General features: G+C 51.6%; 1 protein-coding gene across 4 annotated transcripts in view; it reads left to right on the forward strand.

The window, feature by feature from the left end:
- DAGLB (diacylglycerol lipase beta) overlaps positions 1 to 19,125 on the forward strand; it is a 42,112-nt gene that overhangs the window by 12,783 nt on the left and 10,204 nt on the right. Inside the window, exons 4-9 of one of the 4 annotated variants that reach the window (XM_045387883.3) lie at positions 1,145 to 1,403; positions 3,201 to 3,323; positions 5,599 to 5,726; positions 10,696 to 10,822; positions 11,977 to 12,060; positions 15,910 to 15,987. In XM_045387883.3, coding sequence (XP_045243818.2) covers positions 1,145 to 1,403; positions 3,201 to 3,323; positions 5,599 to 5,726; positions 10,696 to 10,822; positions 11,977 to 12,060; positions 15,910 to 15,987 — 799 coding nt within the window. Of the gene's footprint in view, positions 1 to 1,144; positions 1,404 to 2,621; positions 2,757 to 3,200; positions 3,324 to 5,598; positions 5,727 to 10,695; positions 10,823 to 11,976; positions 12,061 to 15,909; positions 15,988 to 19,125 lie in introns of those variants that run through there. The other 3 variants (XM_074034412.1, XM_074034413.1, XM_045387884.3) reach the window with 3 other exon arrangements.

The raw sequence follows: 19,125 nt of genomic DNA on the forward strand, positions 1-19,125 counted from the left end.
GATTTCTTTCCTTACTGGTTCTCTCTTTTCTACATTCCCTTCTCTTTCTCTCTCTCTCTTTTTTTTTTCTTTAAGTCTTTTATTCCTAACCCTTCTCTTATAAGCATTCAGAAGAAAACCCAATACCAAAACCAGGGCAAAAACAAACTAAAGGTATGGAAAGAGATACGGTGTCCAGAAGTGGGACAGGGAATAATATTCTAGAATGATAAGGTTGTCGTGTTTTCTAGGCGAAAAATCTTAGAGATGATGCAGTTCCGCCCCCTTAACACCTTCTGTTCTAAATAAGGAATCAGACCTGGGCTGTTGCTGCGTTTCCCGAGTCACACCGCCAGGGGGCAGCAGAGCCCCTTCGGGAGGGGCATCTTCCCGGTGCCGTGTGCTCCTGAGTCCAGCGTCTTGCAGTGTGGAAATATTTAAACATACAGATGAAAGGCCTATGAGAGTACCCTGTGATAAGGAAGTTCTTTTGCTTTCATGAGAAGAGCCCTGAGGCACTGAAGGGGAAGGGCGTACGTCATGGTCCCAGGGCCATACAGAGAACAAGTGCCCGCTGCTTCTGGGCCCAGGCTGCAACTCTGCCCAGTGGACACCTCCCTGTTCCTTCTGTGGCCTTTACTGTTAGCGCAGGGCCTGGGTTAGTCATTGATTCATAAGGAACTTTCTTTTCTTTTTCCTTTGAAACGGAGTCTTGCTCCATCGCCAGGCTGGCGTGTAGTGGCGCCATCTCGGCTCACTGCAATCTCTGACTCTCTGGTTCAAGCAATTCTCCTGCCTCAGCCTCCTGAGTAGCTGGGATTACAGGCACCCACCACCACGTCCAGCTAATTTTTGTGTTTTTAGTAGAGATGGGGTTTCACCATGTTGGCCAGGATAGTCTTGATTTCCTGACCTTGTGATCTGCCCGCCTCGGCTTCCCAAAGTGCTGGGATTACAGGCGTGAGCCACCACGCCCAGCCTCATAAGGAACTTTCTAGAAGAAAGTTGCTTGCCTCAGGCAGGTTCCAGGAGAGCTGCATCTTTCTCGGTAATAGGACTGTCCGTGTTAGAGACTCAGAAACTGAACCCGGCGGAGGGACCCCGGACACCTGCGTCTGGGCTGGGGCCTGCAGTCACCGAGCCTTTTCCTCTCTCTGTCTTGCAGTTGGATCATCATTGCTGCCACGGTGGTTTCCATTATCATTGTCTTTGACCCTCTGGGAGGGAAAATGGCTCCATATTCCTCTGCCGGCCCCAGCCACCTGGATAGTCATGATTCAAGCCAGTTACTTAATGGCCTCAAGACAGCAGCGACAAGCGTGTGGGAAACCAGAATCAAGCTCTTGTGCTGTTGCATTGGGAAAGACGACCATACTCGGGTTGCTTTTTCGAGTACGGCAGAGCTTTTCTCAACCTACTTTTCAGTAAGCTGAGGGGATCTGGTTTGGTCTCTTTCTTCTGTTTCAGTAAATGCTTCTGATGGAGCTGGTCCCTCTGTTCCCATAAAACAGCGTTTGAGAACTTGATGTCTTTTGGTGTGTGGGGGGTGGCGGGAGACACTCTTGTCTGTGATGAACCCTCCAGGGAGCAGTTCACTGCAAGAGCCACGCCTTCTCAGACCCTGAACCCCAGCGGGGCATGTCTTCGTACTGACACCCACTCACTACCCTGTCAGGATGCTGGATGATCCTGTAAGGAACCACATAACGGACGCTGGACACTGCGAATAATTTGCAGCTGGTACTGAGCAGATACCAAGCACAGGCAGTGGCATGAACCAAGGTTGGAATCAGATAGTGGCTTCTTCCCACTTTATATCATCACGGAAATGTTGATGATCCTCCTTCTGGAAGTCAGTTTGAATAGATGATTGCAGCACAGAAGGAAGCGTCATTCTAGAGCGATTTCTTCTGCGGTTTGAAAATGCTTGTTTTTTTTTTTCGCATGCAGTGTGTAATTTTTTTATGTGACGTTCTCTGCTGTTACATTCCGTACTGAGACGAGGTAAGGGAGGAAGAGTTCTCTGCTCATCCTGCACACCTGCCAGCCTCTCTTCCCACCTCTGTGCTGTCTGACTTGGCACCATTCAGGGCTGGTCCTGGAGCCTGACACCAGGCCACAGCAGCAGCCTCCAGAGAGGGAAGAAGGAAGCGTGTGCCCTAAATAAGTTAAAGGAGTGCTTCACCTTAGTCTTAAGATATTCGGAAGAGGGAAGAAGAGAAGCTGGTTATTTCTAGAGGATGTCGTAATCTACATCACAGGCAGAACTGATGGCTCAGTGGCCGAGTGGCCAGTATATTGTCCCTTCTTTTTTTTTTTTTGAGACAAAGTCTCTCTTTGTCGCCCAGGCTGGAGTACAGTCACGCAATCTTGGCTCACTGCAACTGCCACCTCCCGGGTTCAAGAGATTCTCCTGCCTCAGGCTCCTGAGCAGCTGGAGTAGTACAATAGCTGGGATGGCAGGCACCCGCCACCACGCCCAGCTAATTTTTGTATTTATAGTAGAGACGGGATATCACCATGTTGGCCAGGCTGGTCTTGAACTTCTGACCTCAGGTGGTCTGCCCACCTCGGCCTCCCAAAGTGTTGGGATTACAGGCATGAGCCACTACACCCGGCTAGTATATTATCCTTTCTTACAGGTTGCAAGTACCTGGAGGTGATTGAGAATTCCTGACTCCTCCATTTCTTGGAGAAAAAGGATATGTCAGGCCCAAGAAGACTCATTGTCTGTTGCTTTCCTAGCTTAGGGCCCTTTTTGAGGCTTGCCATACCCTGTGAGTATGAGTTAAGTCTCCTAAATCTCTACCATCCACTGCGTTTCAACAAAACCTTTCCAGCATCTTGAGAAATGAAAGTATAAACGTGGGCTAAAATGGTGCATTGCTACAAAAACGGACAATTTATCCATTGATTTCTCCACTTTACAAAATATTTGAAGTAGATTAAAAATAGTTGAGTCACTTGAAGTGAAATTTTAAGACAGGTGAATAGCATTTTTATATTCTCCAGTGGACTTGTCTGAGGGCAGGATGTGCAAACGTATTCAGGTCACATAGAGGAGCACCCCTGCCAGGAGCAGGCTTTTTAACACATCTCCGTGTCTAGAAATGTCTCTGTGTGTGCGTGTATGCCGGTGAACTCTAGAAGACCGGATTTCAGAGGACCCGGGGTCGTTGCCTGCTGGGTTTTATGACAGGCCATTGTGGTTTTCCACCCAGGACACAGATCTGGTGCCCAGTGACATTGCGGCGGGCCTCGCCCTGCTTCATCAGCAACAGGACAATATCAGGAACAACCAGGAGCCTGCCCAGGTGGTCAGCCATGCCCCAGGGAGCTCCCAGGTGAGCCCGGCTTCATGGAGTGTCCAGTTCTGACACTTACACCTTTTGGTGGGTCTTCAGAATCTTACAGCTAACCTATAGCAATTTCCTCCTGCCTTCCTTCTTTCCCCTTTCTCCTCCCTACCCCTTCCCCTACCCTCCCCTACCACCGCCCCCGCCATTTTTTTTTTTTTTTAAGACGGAGTCTCGCTCTGTCGCCCAGGCTGGAGCGCAGTGACACGATCTTGGCTCACTGCAAGTCCTGCCTCCCGGTTCACACCATTCTCCTGCCTCAGCCTCCCAAGTAGCTGGGACTACAGGTGCCTGCCACCACACCTGGCTAATTTTTTTGTATTTTTAGTAGAGATGGGGTTTCACCGTGTTAGCCAGGATGGTCTTGATCTCCTGACCTCGTGATCTGCCCACGTCAGCCTCCCAAAGTGCTGGGATTACAGGCATGAGCCACTGTGCCTGGCCTCCCCTCCCCTTTTTTCTTTTTCTTTTTTTTTTTTTGAGACGGAGTTTCGCTCTTGTTGCTCAGGCTGGAGTGCAGTGGCACAATTGGCTCACTGCAACCTCCACCTCCTAGGTTCAAGTGATTCTCCTGCCTCAGCCTCCCGAGTAGCTGGGATTACAGGCATGTGCCACCACACCCAGCTAATTTTTTGCATTTTTAGTAGAGACGGGGTTTTGCCATGTTGACCAGGCTGATCTCAAACTCATGACCTTAGGGAATCTGCCTGCCTCGGCTTCCCAAAGTGCTGGGATTACAGGTGTGAGCCACCACACCGGGCCTGTTTTTAAAACATTTTTTAAAAATCATTTTTTTAACTTTTCTTTTAGGTTCAGGGGTATGTAAACAGGGTTGTTATACAGGTAAACTCATGTCACGAAGGTTTGTTGTAGAGATTGTATTTTCACCCAGGTACTAAGCTAGGACTCTACAGCAGTTTCATTAGCAGTTGGGTTGGAATCTGACTGGCGGCTTCCACTGGTTGTATGGTATCACCTGTCAGGTGAGGCATCTTTGTATCACCTGGCGTTCAGGTAGTGGGAACCCATTCCTGCCCACTTTATCATCCATCTTATCTTTTTATTTTATTTTACTTTATTTTTTGAGATGGAGTCTCACTCTGTCGCCCAGGCTGGAGTGCAGTGGCACAATCTCAGCTCACTGCAACCTCCACCTCCTGACTTGAGGCAGTTCTCCTGCCTTAACCTCCATAGTAGCTGGGACTACAGGTGTGCGCCACCACGCCCAGCTCATGTTTGTATTGTTAGTAGAGACAGGGTTTCACCGTGTTGGCCAGGCTGATCTCGAACTCTTGGCCTCAAGTGATTTGCCAGCCTCAGTCCCCCAAAGTGCTGGGATTACAGGCGTGAGCCACTGCACCCGGCCACATCCATCATATCTTTGAAAGCTTGTGTTTGAGGAAATTTGCTGTTCAATTCTATGCATGAGAACAATTCCTCCTAGGATGGGGACTGCAATTCTCCCTGGGTGTGTTTGCTTTCTTCTCTGGGGCTGGGGGCAGAAACAGTTCAGCTTTGCTTGGTCGTAGTTTTCCTGCTACAGGTCATTACGTTTTTTAGAGAGAAAATTGCACATAGACGGTATACATTTTCGCTGCTCCAGGTTAAGCCGCTCAGTTCTGGGCAGCTTGTGTGTGGCAGCGGCATGGAAATGTACTAGTTTCAGGCATCTAGATAGGAAGTCTCGGCTCATTTCAGCAAAGACACCAGGACAGTCACTGGAGTGTTTTTTACTGTTAACTTCCCCCGTGCTTGCTGTGTTCCTATAAAATGAGGAGTCAGGCCGGGTGTGGTGGCTCACGCCTGTCATCCCAGCACTTTGGGAGGCCGAGGTGGGTTGATCACCTGAGGTCAGGAGTTCGAGACCAGCCTGGCCAACATGGTGAAACCCCATCTCTACTAAAAATACAAAAATTAGCCGGGCGTGGTGGCGGGCGCCTGTAATCCCAACGAATCGGGAGGCTGAGGCAGGGGGATTGCTTGAACCTGGGAGGTGGAGGTTGCAGTGAGCTGAGATTGTGCCACTGTGCTCCAGCCTGGGCGACAGAGCGAGACTCTGTCACCAAAAAAAAAAAAAAAAAAATGAGGAGTCCATGTCAGTCCGTATTGAAGGAGCAGTTTTGCCTGTGGGCATGTGAGGGTTCTGTTCAGTGAAGGAGCAAGAAGAGTCGGGAGTTAGAGTTCAGGTTTCAGGTCTCAGTGTGTCGATCCACTGTGTCGGGAGTTCCCTTAATAAACAGTAGTTTCTGTCCTTCTCTTGCAGGAAGCTGATCTGGATGCAGAATTAGAAAACTGCCATCATTACATGCAGTTTGCAGCAGCGGCCTACGGGTGGCCTCTCTACATCTACAGAAACCCCCTCACGGGGCTGTGCAGGATTGGTGGTGACTGGTGGGTTGGCACAGTCTCAGCCTCCATAGCCATATTTCCCTTAAAAAAAAAAAAGCTTTCTATTTTGAGATATTTCAAAAACTTGCAAGAACAGTGCAAAGAACTCCCATGAATCCTTTACCTAGAGTCACCAGCTGTGACTCATCTGGTCACATGTGCTGTATCACTCTCTTTCTCTCTCTTTCTCTCTATATATATATCCATCACATGTTGTCCATGACAAACATCCTATATGTATCTATATACACACACACACACACACACACACACGCGTATTTTTTTTTTCCCTGAACCGTTTTATTTTATTTTTCCCTTTTTGAGACAGAGTTTCACTCTTGCTGCCCAGGCTGGAGTGCAGTGGCACGATCTCAGCTCACTGCAACCTCCGCCTCCCAGGCTCAAGTGGTACTCCTGGCTCAGCCTCCTGAGTATCTGAGATTACAGGCGCCCACTACCAGGCCCGGCTAATTTTCTATTTTTAGTAGAGACGGGGTTTCACCATGTTGGCCAGGCTGGTCTGGAACTCCTGACCTCGTGATTGGCCTGCCTTAGCCTCCCAAAGTGCTGGGATTACAGGCGTCAGCCACCAGGGCCGGCTTCAGGTAATTTTTGTATGTTTAGTAGAGATGGGGTTTCCCCATGTTGACTAGGCTGGTCTCGAACTCCTGACCTCAAGTGATCTGCCTGCCTCAGCCTCCCGGAGTTCTGGGATGACAAGGTGTGAGCCACTGTGCCCAACCTCAGTAATATCCTTTTTAGCAATTTTTTTTCCAATCCAGGATGATGCATTGCATCTAGTTTCCATGTCTCTTTGGTCTCCTTCAAGTTATAAGTTTCTCAGCCATTCTTTCGTTTCATGATATTGACTTTTTTTTTTTTTTTTTTTTTTTTTTTTTGAGACGGAGTCTCGCTCTGTCACCCAGGCTGGAGTGCAGTGGCCAGATCTCAGCTCACTGCAAGCTCCGCCTCCCGGGTTCACGCCATTCTCCTGCCTCAGCCTCCCGAGTAGCTGGGACTACAGGCGCCCACAACCGCGCCCGGCTAATTTTTTGTATTTTTAGTAGAGACGGGGTTTCACTGTGTTACCCAGGATGGTCTCGATCTCCTGACCTCGTGATCCGCCCGTCTCGGCCTCCCAAAGTGCTGGGATTACAGGCGTGAGCCACCGCGCCCGGCCGATATTGACATTTTGAAGAGGACAGTGCAGATATTTTGTAGAAGGACCCTCAATTTGCGTTTGTGTGATGGTTTGCCTGTGATTAGATTTACATTTTGCATTTTTGGCGGGAATGGTCCATGACAAACATCCTTCCTAGTATATCATATCGGGGGATACACGATGCCGGGTTGTCCTGTTTCTGGTGATATTAACATTGATTGCTTGGCTGAGGTGGTGACTGCCAGCCTTGAAATAATTTAAATATCTTGTCCTGGGCCAGGCATGGTGGCTCAAACCTGTAATCCCAGCTTTTTGGGAGGCTGAGGCAGGTGGATCACTTGAGCTCAGGAGTTTGAGACCAGCCTGGGCAACCTGTCATAACTCCATCTCACTAAAAATATAAAAATTAGCTGGGTGTAACGGTGTGTACCTGTAGTCCCAGGTACTTGGGAGGCTGAGGCAGGAGAAACACCTGAGCCCAGGAGGCTGAGGTTGCAGTGAGCCGGGATTGCGCCACTGCACTCCGGCCTAGGTGACAGAGGGAGACCCTGTCTTAAAAAATAAATTAAATAGGCTGGGCGCAGTGGCTCACACCCGTAATCCCAACACTTTGGGAGGCCGAGGCGGGTGGATCACGACGTCAGGAGATCGAGACCATCCTGGCTAACGTGGTGAAACCCCATCTCTACTAAAAATACAAAAAATTAGCTGGGCATCGTGGCGGGCGCCCATAGTCCCAGCTACTTGGGAGGCTGAGGCAGGAGAGTGGCGTGAACCCAGGAGGTGGAGCTTGCAGTGAGCCGAGATCACACCACTGCACTCCAGCCTGGGAGACAGTGAGACTCCGCCTCAAAAAAATAAATAAATAAATAAATAAAATAAATGTATATGTCTATATCTCACCAGGTGCAGTGGCTCATGCCTGTAATCCCACCACTTTGGGAGGCCAAGGCGGGCGGATCACCTGAGGTCAAGAGTTCAAAACCATCCTGACCAACATGATGACTCCCCTTCTCTACTAAAAATACAGAAATTAGCTGGGTGTGGTGGCGCACACCTGTAATCACAGCTACTTGGGAGGCTGAGGCAGGAGAATCGCTTGAACCAGGGAGTTGGAGGTTGCAGTGAGTGGCTATCACAGCCATTGCACTCCAGCCTGAGCAACAGAGCAAGACTGTCTCAAAAAGAAAAAAACAAAAACCAAAACAAAATGAAAAACAAGTAAATAAATGTCCTGTCCCTCTCTGAATTCTCATCTGGCAGTACAGCATCCGTTGATTCTTGTCTGAATCACTTATCACTAGGATGGTGGCAAAATTGTGATTTTTCTTTCTTTTTTTTTTTTTTGAGACGGAGTCTTGTGATCCTGACTCACTGCAATCTCCGTCTCCTAGGTTCAAGTGATTCTCCTGCATCAGCCTCTCCGAGTGGCTGGGATTACAGGCTCGCGCCACCATACTCGGTTAAGTTTTTGTATTTTTAGTAGAGATGGGTTTTTGCTATGTTGGCCAGGCTGGTCGAACTCCTGACCTCAGGTGATCCACCCGCCTCGGCCTCCCAAAGCGGTTGGATTACAGGCGTGAGCCACTGCACCTGGCCAAAATTGTGATTTTTCTAAATTCATCATTTCTTCTACATTAATTGTCATTTCCTATAAAAAAGAGCTTTTTATCCCTACATTTTATTGTCAATATGGATTTATAGATTCTTAAGTTCAGTGGGTTGTAATTATTACTGTTCATTTTATAGTAAGTACAGTGTTTATTTGATGCTCAGAATGTCCCAGATTTTGTCCTGCAGACTGGCTCCTATGTTCTTTTCATATGACCCTGTCTTGTTTTGAGCACTTCCTTTCTTGGGACCGTTGCCCAGGCTAGAGTATAGTGGTATCATCATGGCTTACTGTAGCACCGTACCCTCAACCTCCTGGGCTCAAGTTATCCTCCTGCCTCGGTCTCCCAAAGTCCTGGGATTACAGGTGTAAGCCACCACACCTGGCCTATGTATTTATTTTAAAGATTATGAGATTATACTAATACCTTTTCATTGTTTGTCTTTTAAGAGACAGGATTCTCTCACCTCAGCCTTCCAAGTAGCTGGGACTACAGGCATGCGCTGCCAGACCGGGATAATTTTTTTAAATGTTTTAAATTAATAAATTTATTTTAGAGACAGTTTTGCTTTGTTGCCCAGGCTGGTCTCCAACACTTGAGCGATCCTTCCGCCTCAGCCTCCCAAAGCGCTGGCTTCACGGGCATCAGTCACCTGGCCCTGATATCTTTTAAATCTAATCCAAAGTCCCAGGGTTTCTCTTTGCTTCTCCACATCATTTCTGCAAAGAGAAGCCTGGCCCGCAGCAACATCAGCGTGAGTTACGCACACTCAGTCCCCCATTACTAACAAAATAGTTTCAGAATTCCTATACCCAGTTCCATTACAAAAAGGGCATCTGCTAAGTAGAGTTTGCAATTTGTTTGTAGTTCTTTTTGTTTTTAATTTAATTTAATTTAATTGCATTTTTTGAGACAGAGTCTCGCTCTGTTGCCCAGGCTGGAGTTCAGTGGCACAATCTCAGCTCACTGCAACCTCCGCCTCCTGGGTGCAAGTGAGTCTCCTGCCTCAGCATCCGAGTAGCTGGGACTGCAGGCGCCCGCCACCCCCCTAGCTAAGTTTTGTATTTTTAGTAGAGATGGGGTTTCACCATGTTGGCCAGACTGGTCTCGAACTCCTGACTTCAGGTGATCCACCTGCCTCGACCTCCCAAAGTGCCGGGATTACAGGCATGAGCCACCTCACCCAGCCTCTTTTTGTTTTTAAACATGGAGTACAGTACTCAAAAGTTACTTCTATGATTTCTTATTTGTTTTCTCCAGAGTTGACTGTGTTGTTCATTTGGACAGGTTTGGTTTACCTACTTCTGTTGGCATTCAGTTTTAGGGACTTGCCCATCCTTGTTGATTAATTTTTTGAATATGGAAATCATTAACATGATGCCAGAAGTCAGAGCTCTACCTAAGACATGTGTATACAGAGAAGTATTATCTTTTTTTTTTTTGAGCCTTGCTCTGTTGCCCAGGCTGCAGTGCAGTGGTGTGATCTCAGCTCACTGCAAGCTCCACCTTCCAGGTTCACACCGTTCTCCTGCCTCAGCCTCCCAAGTAGCTGGGACTACAGGTGCCCGCCACCACGCCCAGCTAATTTTTTTTTTTTGTATTTTTAGTAGAGACAGGGTTTCACCGTGTTAGCCAGGATGGTCTCGATCTCCTGACCTTGTGATCCACCTGCCTCGGCCTCCCAAAGTGCTGGGATTACAGGCTTGAGCCACCACGCCCGGCCAAGAAGTATTATCTTTAATAAGCCATTCAAGGCCCAGTGCAGTGGCTCACATTTGTAACCCCAGCACTTTGGGAGGCCAAGACGGGCAGATCACCTGAGTTTAAAACCAGCCTGGCCAACATGGCGAAACACCGCTCTACTAAAAATACAAAATCTAGCCGGGCGTGGTGGCACGTGCCTGTAATCCCAGCTACTCAGGAGGCTGAGGCAAGAGAATCGCTTGACCCCGGGAGGCAGGGGTTGCAGTGACCCGAGATTGTACCAGTATACTCCAGCCTGGGTGACAGAGTGAGGTTCCATTTCAACCAATCAATAAAATAAGTTTTAAAAAGCCATTCCATGTCGGCCAGGCTAAGTCCTGAAAATTGTCCGCTCTGGTCCTCGCGTCTCTGGGAAAATGTGGCAGTGAGGACGGACATTCCTTGCTGAGTGGCTCTGCTTGGCACAGTAACGTCTTTGGCCTCCTTTTTTTAGTTGCAGAAGCAGAACCACAGACTATGACTTGGTCGGAGGCGATCAGCTCAACTGTCACTTCGGCTCCATCCTGCACACGACAGGGCTGCAGTACAGGGACTTCATCCACGTCAGCTTCCATGACAAGGTATGGACACTGTAGGCGGCGGCTCTTTACTTCTTTTGGGTCCTGGAGCCCTTAGAGATTCTGATGGAAGTTTTGAATTATTCTTCCCATAATTCATAGACACACACACACACTCCTGAGTCCTGTCTACGGTTTCAGAGGGGCCAGCCACAGACCCTGGGGAAGCCACACAGATGCCTTGGTGCAGGTTCAGAACCCAGGTTTCACGTAAGATAGAGGCGTCCTCATCAGAGATAGCATGCTGCGTTTCTTATCTCGCCCTTCTGTCAAGGAGCAGTGAAGTCCCTCAGTATTAATCCTGCATGGCTTCCGGGGTTTGTATCGCTGTCTTGGGTCCTGAGTTCCATCAGCAGTGTAGCGCAGCGGGTCTGGCACTCTGGGGGGGTCACCGTCACCTGGGGAGAAGCTGCAAAAGCCAGCGGTGGGCTGGGCACAGCAGCTCACACTTGTAATCCCAGCACTTCGAGAGGCCAAGGTAGGCGGATCACAAGGTCAGGAGTTCAAGACCAGCCTGGCCAATATGGTGAAGCCCCATCTCTACTAAAAATACAAAAATTAGCTGGACGTGGTGGCGGGCGCCTGTAGTCCCCACTGGTCGAGAGGCTGAGTCAGGAGAATCACTTGAATCCAGGAGGCGGAGGTTGCAGTGAGCCGAGATTATGCATTTGCACTCCAGCCTCGGTGACAGAGCGAGACTGTGTCTCGAGAAAAAGCCAGCTGTGTGTGGCTGCAGTGCTGTGTGCCCAGTGTGGCTCGGTGTCTCTCCAGGTGATTCTCACACGCACAGCCGCGGGGGGCCTGCTGGTGCAGATGGGCGGCTCTCACACTTTGCTGTCCAAAAGAACCTCTAGGAGTTTTTAAAACTGCTGAAGTCCAGGCTGCACCCTGGGTCAGTTAAATCCCAGTCTCTGGGGAGGTCAGAGGGAGGCTAAGAAAACGAAGATCCTTTTTCCTGTCGAGCGGCATGGTTTATGAAGGCCAGTCCTGGCCAGAGCGGGTCCCACTGTGTAGTGAGCATGAGTGGAGAGAGGCGGCGTCCCCTCCTCTGTGCCACAGGAATTGGGCCGTCACCGCAGACACTACAGGGCTCTGACTTCGCTTGCGGGTGCACTTGTTCACTGCTGAGGCTCCATGCTTGTTTCTTGCTCCTGCAGGTTTACGAGCTGCCGTTTATAGTGGCTCTGGATCACAGGAAAGAGTCTGTTGTCGTCGCCGTGAGGGGGACCATGTCTCTGCAGGTAATGTTGGAACTTGACTTTCCAGCCCTGGGAGTGGGGTGTAGGGGCGGGAGCACACAGACGCTCGGCTGGGGAAAACCGTCAGTAACCGCATGAGACGCGGGAAAACGCTGAGGACAGAAAATGAGGATGTGAGCCCAGGGTTGGGAAATACTCCCTTTGCAAAAAGGGATGAAGCTGTTTCGTCTTCATTTAGAATTGTCAGCGGCAGAGCAGCTGGCAGGTTGGCCCCCCGCCACGGGAGCTCCAAGAGGGCACCTGCTTGGCCCCCTCTTGCCTATCTTCCCTGTGCCCAGCCAGGCCCCACACCTGGGAGCCTCCTGTGGAATTCCTGCACCAGAGCCGGATGGCGGCAGAGAGTCACGCCTCTGGCCACCAGCCCCGCTGTGAGCTCCGGGTTTGAGTCCTCATACCCCTCGTGGCCTGCCATTCTCCAGGTGCAGCCAGGACTGCCTACATCCATCCCCAGCCCGTGGCCCCTCTTCTGTCTTCCTCAGCCCATCCTCCTGTGCCCCTTGGAGATGCCAGGCAACGCTTTCCTTGTCGAAGCTTTCTTCTCTCAATTCCGGTTTCCTCCTGGCCACTCCTCAGTCTCACTTCCCGTTCTTCTCTGCTGACCCAGAAAATGTGTTGAGACTCCAGAGCCTGTGCGCTCGGCCCTCTTCTGCTCCCGACTGGCTCTGCGGCAGCCTCCCAGGTCCAGGGCCAGGACCCCAAACCTGCATCTTCAGGAGCCATCTGGCTCTCCCGGGAGGCACCAGAGAAGCCACACTCCTCACAGGGCTGCTCCTCCCGGAGGGTGCTCTGTTCATGTCAGCTCTGCCAGCGTCCCCCCATTGCCCATTTAAGAAGCAGTGGCACCTGTAATCCCAGCACTTTGGGAGGCCGAGGTGGGTGGATCAGGAGGTCAAGAGATTGAGACCATCCTGGCCAACATGGTGAAACCCTGTCCCTACTGAAAATACAAAAAATTAGGGCCGGGCGCGGTGGCTCAAGCCTGTAATCCCAGCACTTTGGGAGGCCGAGACGGGTGGATCACAAGGTCAGGAGATCGAGACCATCCTGGCTAACACAGTGAAACCCCGTCTCTACTAAAAAATACAAAAAACTAGCTGGGCGAGCTGGCGGGCGCCTGTGGTCCCAGCTACTCGGGAGGCTGAGGCAGGAGAATGGCGTGAACCCGGGAGGCGGAGCTTGCAGTGAGCTGAGATCAGGCCACTGCACTCCAGCCTGGGCGACAGAGCGAGACTCCGTCTCAAAAAAAAAAAAAAAAAAAAAAAAAAAATTAGCCGGGCGTGGTGGCAGGCGCCTGTAATCCCAGCTACTCAGGAGGCTGAGGCAGGAGAATCACTTGAACCCGGGAGGTGGAGCTTGCAGTGAGCCGAGATCGCACCACTGCCCTCCAGGCTGGAGACAGAGCAAGACTCAGTCTCAAAAAAAAAAAAATTAGCTGGGTACGGTGCCAGTGCCTGTAATCCCAGCTGTTTGGGAGGCTGAGGCAGGAGAATCGCTTGAACCCGGGAGGTGGAGGTTGCAGTGAGCTGAGATCGCACCACTGCACTCCAGCCTGGCCAACAGGGCAAGACTCCATCTCGAAACTAAAGAAGCAGTGGCGTCGTCTGTGGCTTCTGTGCGCCCTGTCTGCTGCGTGTGAGGTTCCTACCCCACCTGTGTGACCCTCTCTCCATTTCCAGCGCCGTGGCCCCACTTCTGGCCCCAGTCCTCTAGCTTCCCATCTCCGTCCCTGTCTAGTCTCTCTTCTCCACAGTCTGTTTGATTGTTTGCTTCTGGGACAGGGTCTTGCTCTGTTGCCCAGGGTGGAGTACGATGGTACAGTCAGCTCACTGCAGCCTCCACCTCTTGGGTTTGAGTGATCCTCCTGCCTCAGCCTCTCAAGTAGCTGGGACTACAGGCATGTGCCACTACACCCGGCTATTTTTTCTATTTTCATAGAGACAAGATCTCACTATGTTTCCCAGGCTGGTCTCAACCTCCTGGGCTGTAGCCATCTACTCACCTCAGCTTCTGTCCATTGTCCTGTCCACCGAGGACTCACTCTAGAACACGGGTCGGATCTTACCGTCCTGCTCAGAAACCTCCAGTGGCTTCCTATTGCCTTTATTGATGTGTCTTTAAATTTCCTTTTTTTAATTCCAACTTGTACTTTAGATTCAGAGGGTACACGTGCAGGTTTGTAGCTGGGTATACCAGGTGATGCTGAGGTTTGGGGTGCCGTTGATCCTGTCTCCCAGGTACTGAGCACAGTACCCAGTGCTTAGGTTTTCAGCCCTTCCCCCGCCCTCCTCTAGTGGCCCCGGTGTCTATTTTCCCCTCTTTGTGTCCATGAAAACCCAGTGTTGAGCTTCCACTGTCACATCAAACCACGCAGTGTTTGCTTTTCTGTGTCTGTGTTAATTCGCCAAGGATGATGGCCCGCAGCTGCCTCGGTTGCTGCAGAGGACATGATTTCGTGCTTTTCTCTGACAGGGCCCACTGCCTTTAATATCAAGTTTCTGTTTCTTTCTTTTTTTTTTTTTTTCCAGACAGAGTTTTACTCTGTCACCCAGGCTGGAGTGCAGTGGTGCGATCTCGGCTCATTGCAACGTCCGCCTCCCGGGTTCAAGCGATTCTCCTGCCTCAACCTGCTGAGTAGCTGGAATTACAGGCCTGCGCCACCACGCCAGGCTAATTTTGTATTTTTAGTAGAGATGGGGTTTCTCCATGTCGGTCAGGCTGGTCTTGAACTCCTGACCTCAGATGATCCGCCCGCCTCGGCCTCCCAAAGTGCTGGGATTACAGGCGTGAGCCACCGTGCCTGGCAAGTTTGTGTTTCTTATCACAGCTCTGGGTGCTTTACCCAGCAGCCTTCCCCCTGCCTGCTCTGCAGCCTGGACACCGGTGCCGGGGCCTCCAGCCCAGCCGCACAGCACTCACCTGTGGACCTTTTCAAATAGGGCTGGTGTGGAGCCGCGTCCAGGGCCCCAGCCAGTGGTCCCGCTGCCCCTGTGGGGAGGACGCGCCTGTCCTCTCTGCTTTCACAACAGCCTCTTCCTTCGGGTCTGGCTCTGTCATCACCTCCTCCAGGGAGGTGGCACGCCCCTGCCCCTAGGCTGTGCCCTGTCCTCTGACTCGGCACCGCCTGGCCCTTGCTGCAGCACTAGTCTGGGCCTCCCCCTCTCCACGGTTTCAGCTGTCACGGGGCTCCTGAGGACAGGAACCAGGCTTTGTTCAAAACCCTGGTACAGCCGGGCGCGGTGGCTCACGCCTGTAATCCCAGCACTTTGGGAGGCCGAGGTGGGCGGATCACAAGGTCAGGAGATCGAGACCACGGTGAAACCCCATCTCTACTAAAAGTACAAAACATTAGCCGGGCGCGGTTGTGGGCGCCTGTAGTCCCAGCTACTCGGGAGGCTGAGGCAGGAGAATGGCGTGAACCCGGGAGGCGGAGCTTGCAGTGAGCCGAGATCGCGCCACTGCACTCCAGCCTGGGCGACAGAGCGAGACTCCGTCTCAAAAAAAAAAAAACAAAAAACAAAAAAAAACAAAACCCTGGTACAGGCTCTGTGCCGCGGAGTCCTTAGAATATATGTGTGTGATGGGGAAGGCACAGGGTGTGTCTTAGGCATGCTCCATGATCCCCTCCACTCTTCACGCCCAGCCCAGAGCTGGTCGCGCCGTCGGGGCCCTCAGGAGCCACCGCTGGGTTTCCCTCCTGAGTCGGGCACTGAACCAGGAGACGGTACCATCCCCGCCATCCTCCATAGAAGTGTCAGGAGCAGGAACCACCTGTCATTCTCCCACCCTGCCCATCCCAGGCTGATGGCTGCTTCTGCAACGCCCTTTTTACAGGACGTCCTTACGGACCTGTCAGCGGAGAGCGAGGTGCTGGACGTGGAGTGTGAGGTGCAGGACCGCCTGGCACACAAGGTATGAGCGCAGGCTCGTGCGTCTTTCCCGTGAATGCTGACCACACAGCAGATGGGCACCTCGGCCAGGAACTGCACAGACAGCGCTGCCCGTTCCTCCTGCGCTGATTCTCACAGCCGCCCTGGGAGGTTGTAGGATTTTGTTTGTTCTAAGAGAGAGAAGCCTGTTCAGAGAGAGCGAGCACCTTGCCTGAAGTCGCATGGCTACTGGAATAAGTACCAGGTTGGGCGTTTGAGCCCAGCTCTGTGGCTTTTCCTTGTCTCTTTGTGTGTTTGCTGAGAGGCAGTCTCCCTGTGTTGCCCAGGCTGGTCTTGAACTACTGGGCTCAAGTTGTCCTCCTGCCTCAGCCTCCCAGAGTGTTGGGATTACGGGCATGAGCCACCACACCCAGCCTCCTCTGAATTATCTCAAGTAGAACATTCTTATGGTGAAGAAAAGCTTCACCACGACTCAGAGCAGCAGAGAGCGAGCACCAGGCCCTCAGGAGGCAGGCCACCCTGCTGGCACTGCCAGGTCACTCACACATTCTCTGTGCAGATGGCAGATGTCACGGTGCCAAGTTCACAGTTTCACTCTCACTGTGCTATGCGTGTGAGGCTGCCTCAGCTCCTCCTGAAGGATTGAAAACCCCCCGCCCAGAGAAGAGGGGCGGGGTTTCTAGTTTTGGGGGTTTTCTGTAACTGTGGTGAGATGTTCCTGAAACACATTGGTCAGTGTCACTGTTCGTTGGTAGTTAGTGCGCAGTTCTGGGCATTCAGCGCGTTCACAGTGCCGTGTGCCCATGTCCAGTCCCAGCACCCCAAGCACAAGCTCTGAACCCATCACCACTGACTTCCCCTTCCTCCCTTCCACGGCCTCTGGGAACCTCTGTTCTACTTTGTCTCTACAAGTCGTCTCTTCTGGGAACCTCACAGAATTGGAATCGTACAGGATTTGTCCTTTTGTCACTGGCCTATTTCTTTCTTTCTTTCTTTGAGATGGTCTTGCTCTGTTGGTCAGGCTGGAATACAGTGGCGCCATCTCGGCTCACTACAACCTCCGCCTCCCGGGTTCAAGCCATTCTCCTGCTTCAGCCTCCCCAGCAGCTGGGACTACAGGTGCCCGCCAGCACACCCAGCTGATTTTTGTATTTTTAGTAGAGACGAGGTTTCACCATGTTGGCCAGGATGGTCTCGATCTCTTGACCTCATGATCTGCCCGTCTCAGCCTCCCAAATTGCTGAGATTACAGGCTTGAGCCACCACGCCCGGACTGTTTTTGTTTTTGAGACAGGGTCTTGCTATGTCACCCAGGCTAGAGTGCAATGGTGTAATCATAGCTCACTGCAGCCTCCATCTCCCAGGCTCAAGTGATCTTCCCACCTCAGCCTCCCAAGTAGCTGGGATTACAGGCGTGTGCCACCATGCCTGGCTAATTTTTTACTTTGTATTTTGTAGAGATGGGGGTCTCACTATGTTGCCCAGGCTGGTCTTGAACTCCTGGCTCAAGCAGTCCTCTTGCCTCAGCCTCCCAAAGTTCTGGGATTGCAGGCGTGAGCCACCGCGCCCAGCCCTTTGCTGTCTTTTTTGTATGCCAGTTCACAAAAGACTCCAGTTTGACTGTTCCTGGGTGTGTGTGAGGAAAGGAGGAACTGGAAGCCTTAGTACAGAGATGCCCCAGAAACCCATCAGGGGCCAAGGGGCTTGGCCTGGGTGGATCTGCTCAGGCAAAGGCTTTACGTGACCACAAGCTGAGGACCCCCGGCCTGGCTGGCAGCTGAGGCCCCCGCGTGCTGTGTTCGTATTTTAGTGACAGTTTGTCCCTTGGGTCGGGAAGGCTGCCGCTCGGGGCCTGTCCTGTGCTCTTGGCTTCATTAGTGCCAAGTCGCACTGAGTTTGGCTCTGACGCTGTCCACAGTAATCAGACTCCAAATCTGCGCGGCCGAAAGGGCCTTGGCGTTTTGTTGTTGGAAGTGTGCCGGGGAGGCTCGCCGGCAGCGGCTTACTCCACATCCTGCTGGGCTCTGCCTGCCCGGCGCCAGCCACACAGTAGGTGCCCAGTGAGTGTCGCCTGGAGTTGACTGCATCCCCCTGTCACAAGAGAGAGAAAGGGCATCTGGGGATTTGTTAAGAAGTGCGGTCAGGGCCGGGTGCGGTGGCTCACGCCTGTAATCCCAGCACTTTGGGAGGCCGAGACGGGTGGATCATGAGGTCAGGAGATGGAGACCATCCTGGCTAACACGGTGAAACCCCGTCTCTACTAAAAATACAAAAAATTAGCCGGGCGAGATGGTGGGCGCCTGTAATCCCATCTACTGTCTGGGAGAATAGCCTGAATGCGGGAGGCAGAGCTTGCAGTGAGCCGAGATGGCGCCACTGCACTCCAGCCTGGGCGACAGAGCGAGACTCCGTCTCAAAAAAAAAAGAAACTTGTAGTTGCATTAGAGATGATGAAAAACAGTCTCCCATCTTCTGTGGGATTTCCTTCACCCCATCCTGTTAGAATAGAAGCTTCATGGGACGGGGCCAGGCCCGCTTTTCTCCGGGCCCAGCACAGGAGCACGGTGAGAAAGCATTTTGAAGATATTTCTCATTGACGGGGCCGTTTCCCTGGCACTGCTTTTCTTTTTTAAAAATCTTTTGAGGGCTTAACTGCATGTAGGGAATGGCTTTATTTTTTTCTTTTATTATTTTTATGATGTTTTTTTTTTTTTTTTTTTTTTTTTTTTTTTTTTTTGAGACGAGGTCTCGCTCTGTCACCCAGGCTGGAGTGCAGTGGCCAGATCCCAGCTCACTGCAAGCTCCGCCTCCCGGGTTCACGCCATTCTCCTGCCTCAGCCTCCCGAGTAGCTGGGACTACAGGCGCCCGCCACCTCGCCCGGCTAGTTTTTTTTTTGTATGTTTTAGTAGAGACGGGGTTTCACCGGGTTAGCCAGGATGGTCTTGATCTCCTGACCTTGTGATCCACCCGTCTCGGCCTCCCAAAGTGCTGGGATTACAGGCTTGAGCCACCGCGCCCGGCCATGATGATTTTTTTTCAGAAACAGTCTCACTGTGCCACCCAAGCTGGAGTGCAGTGGGGCATAGTTTGCTGTAACCTTGAACTCCTGGGCTCAAGTGATCCTCCTGCCTCAGCCTCCCAAAGTGTTGGGATTACAGG

The sequence above is a fragment of the Macaca fascicularis genome, chromosome 3 (assembly GCF_037993035.2).
Source record: "Macaca fascicularis isolate 582-1 chromosome 3, T2T-MFA8v1.1".
Lineage (NCBI taxonomy): Eukaryota > Metazoa > Chordata > Mammalia > Primates > Cercopithecidae > Macaca > Macaca fascicularis.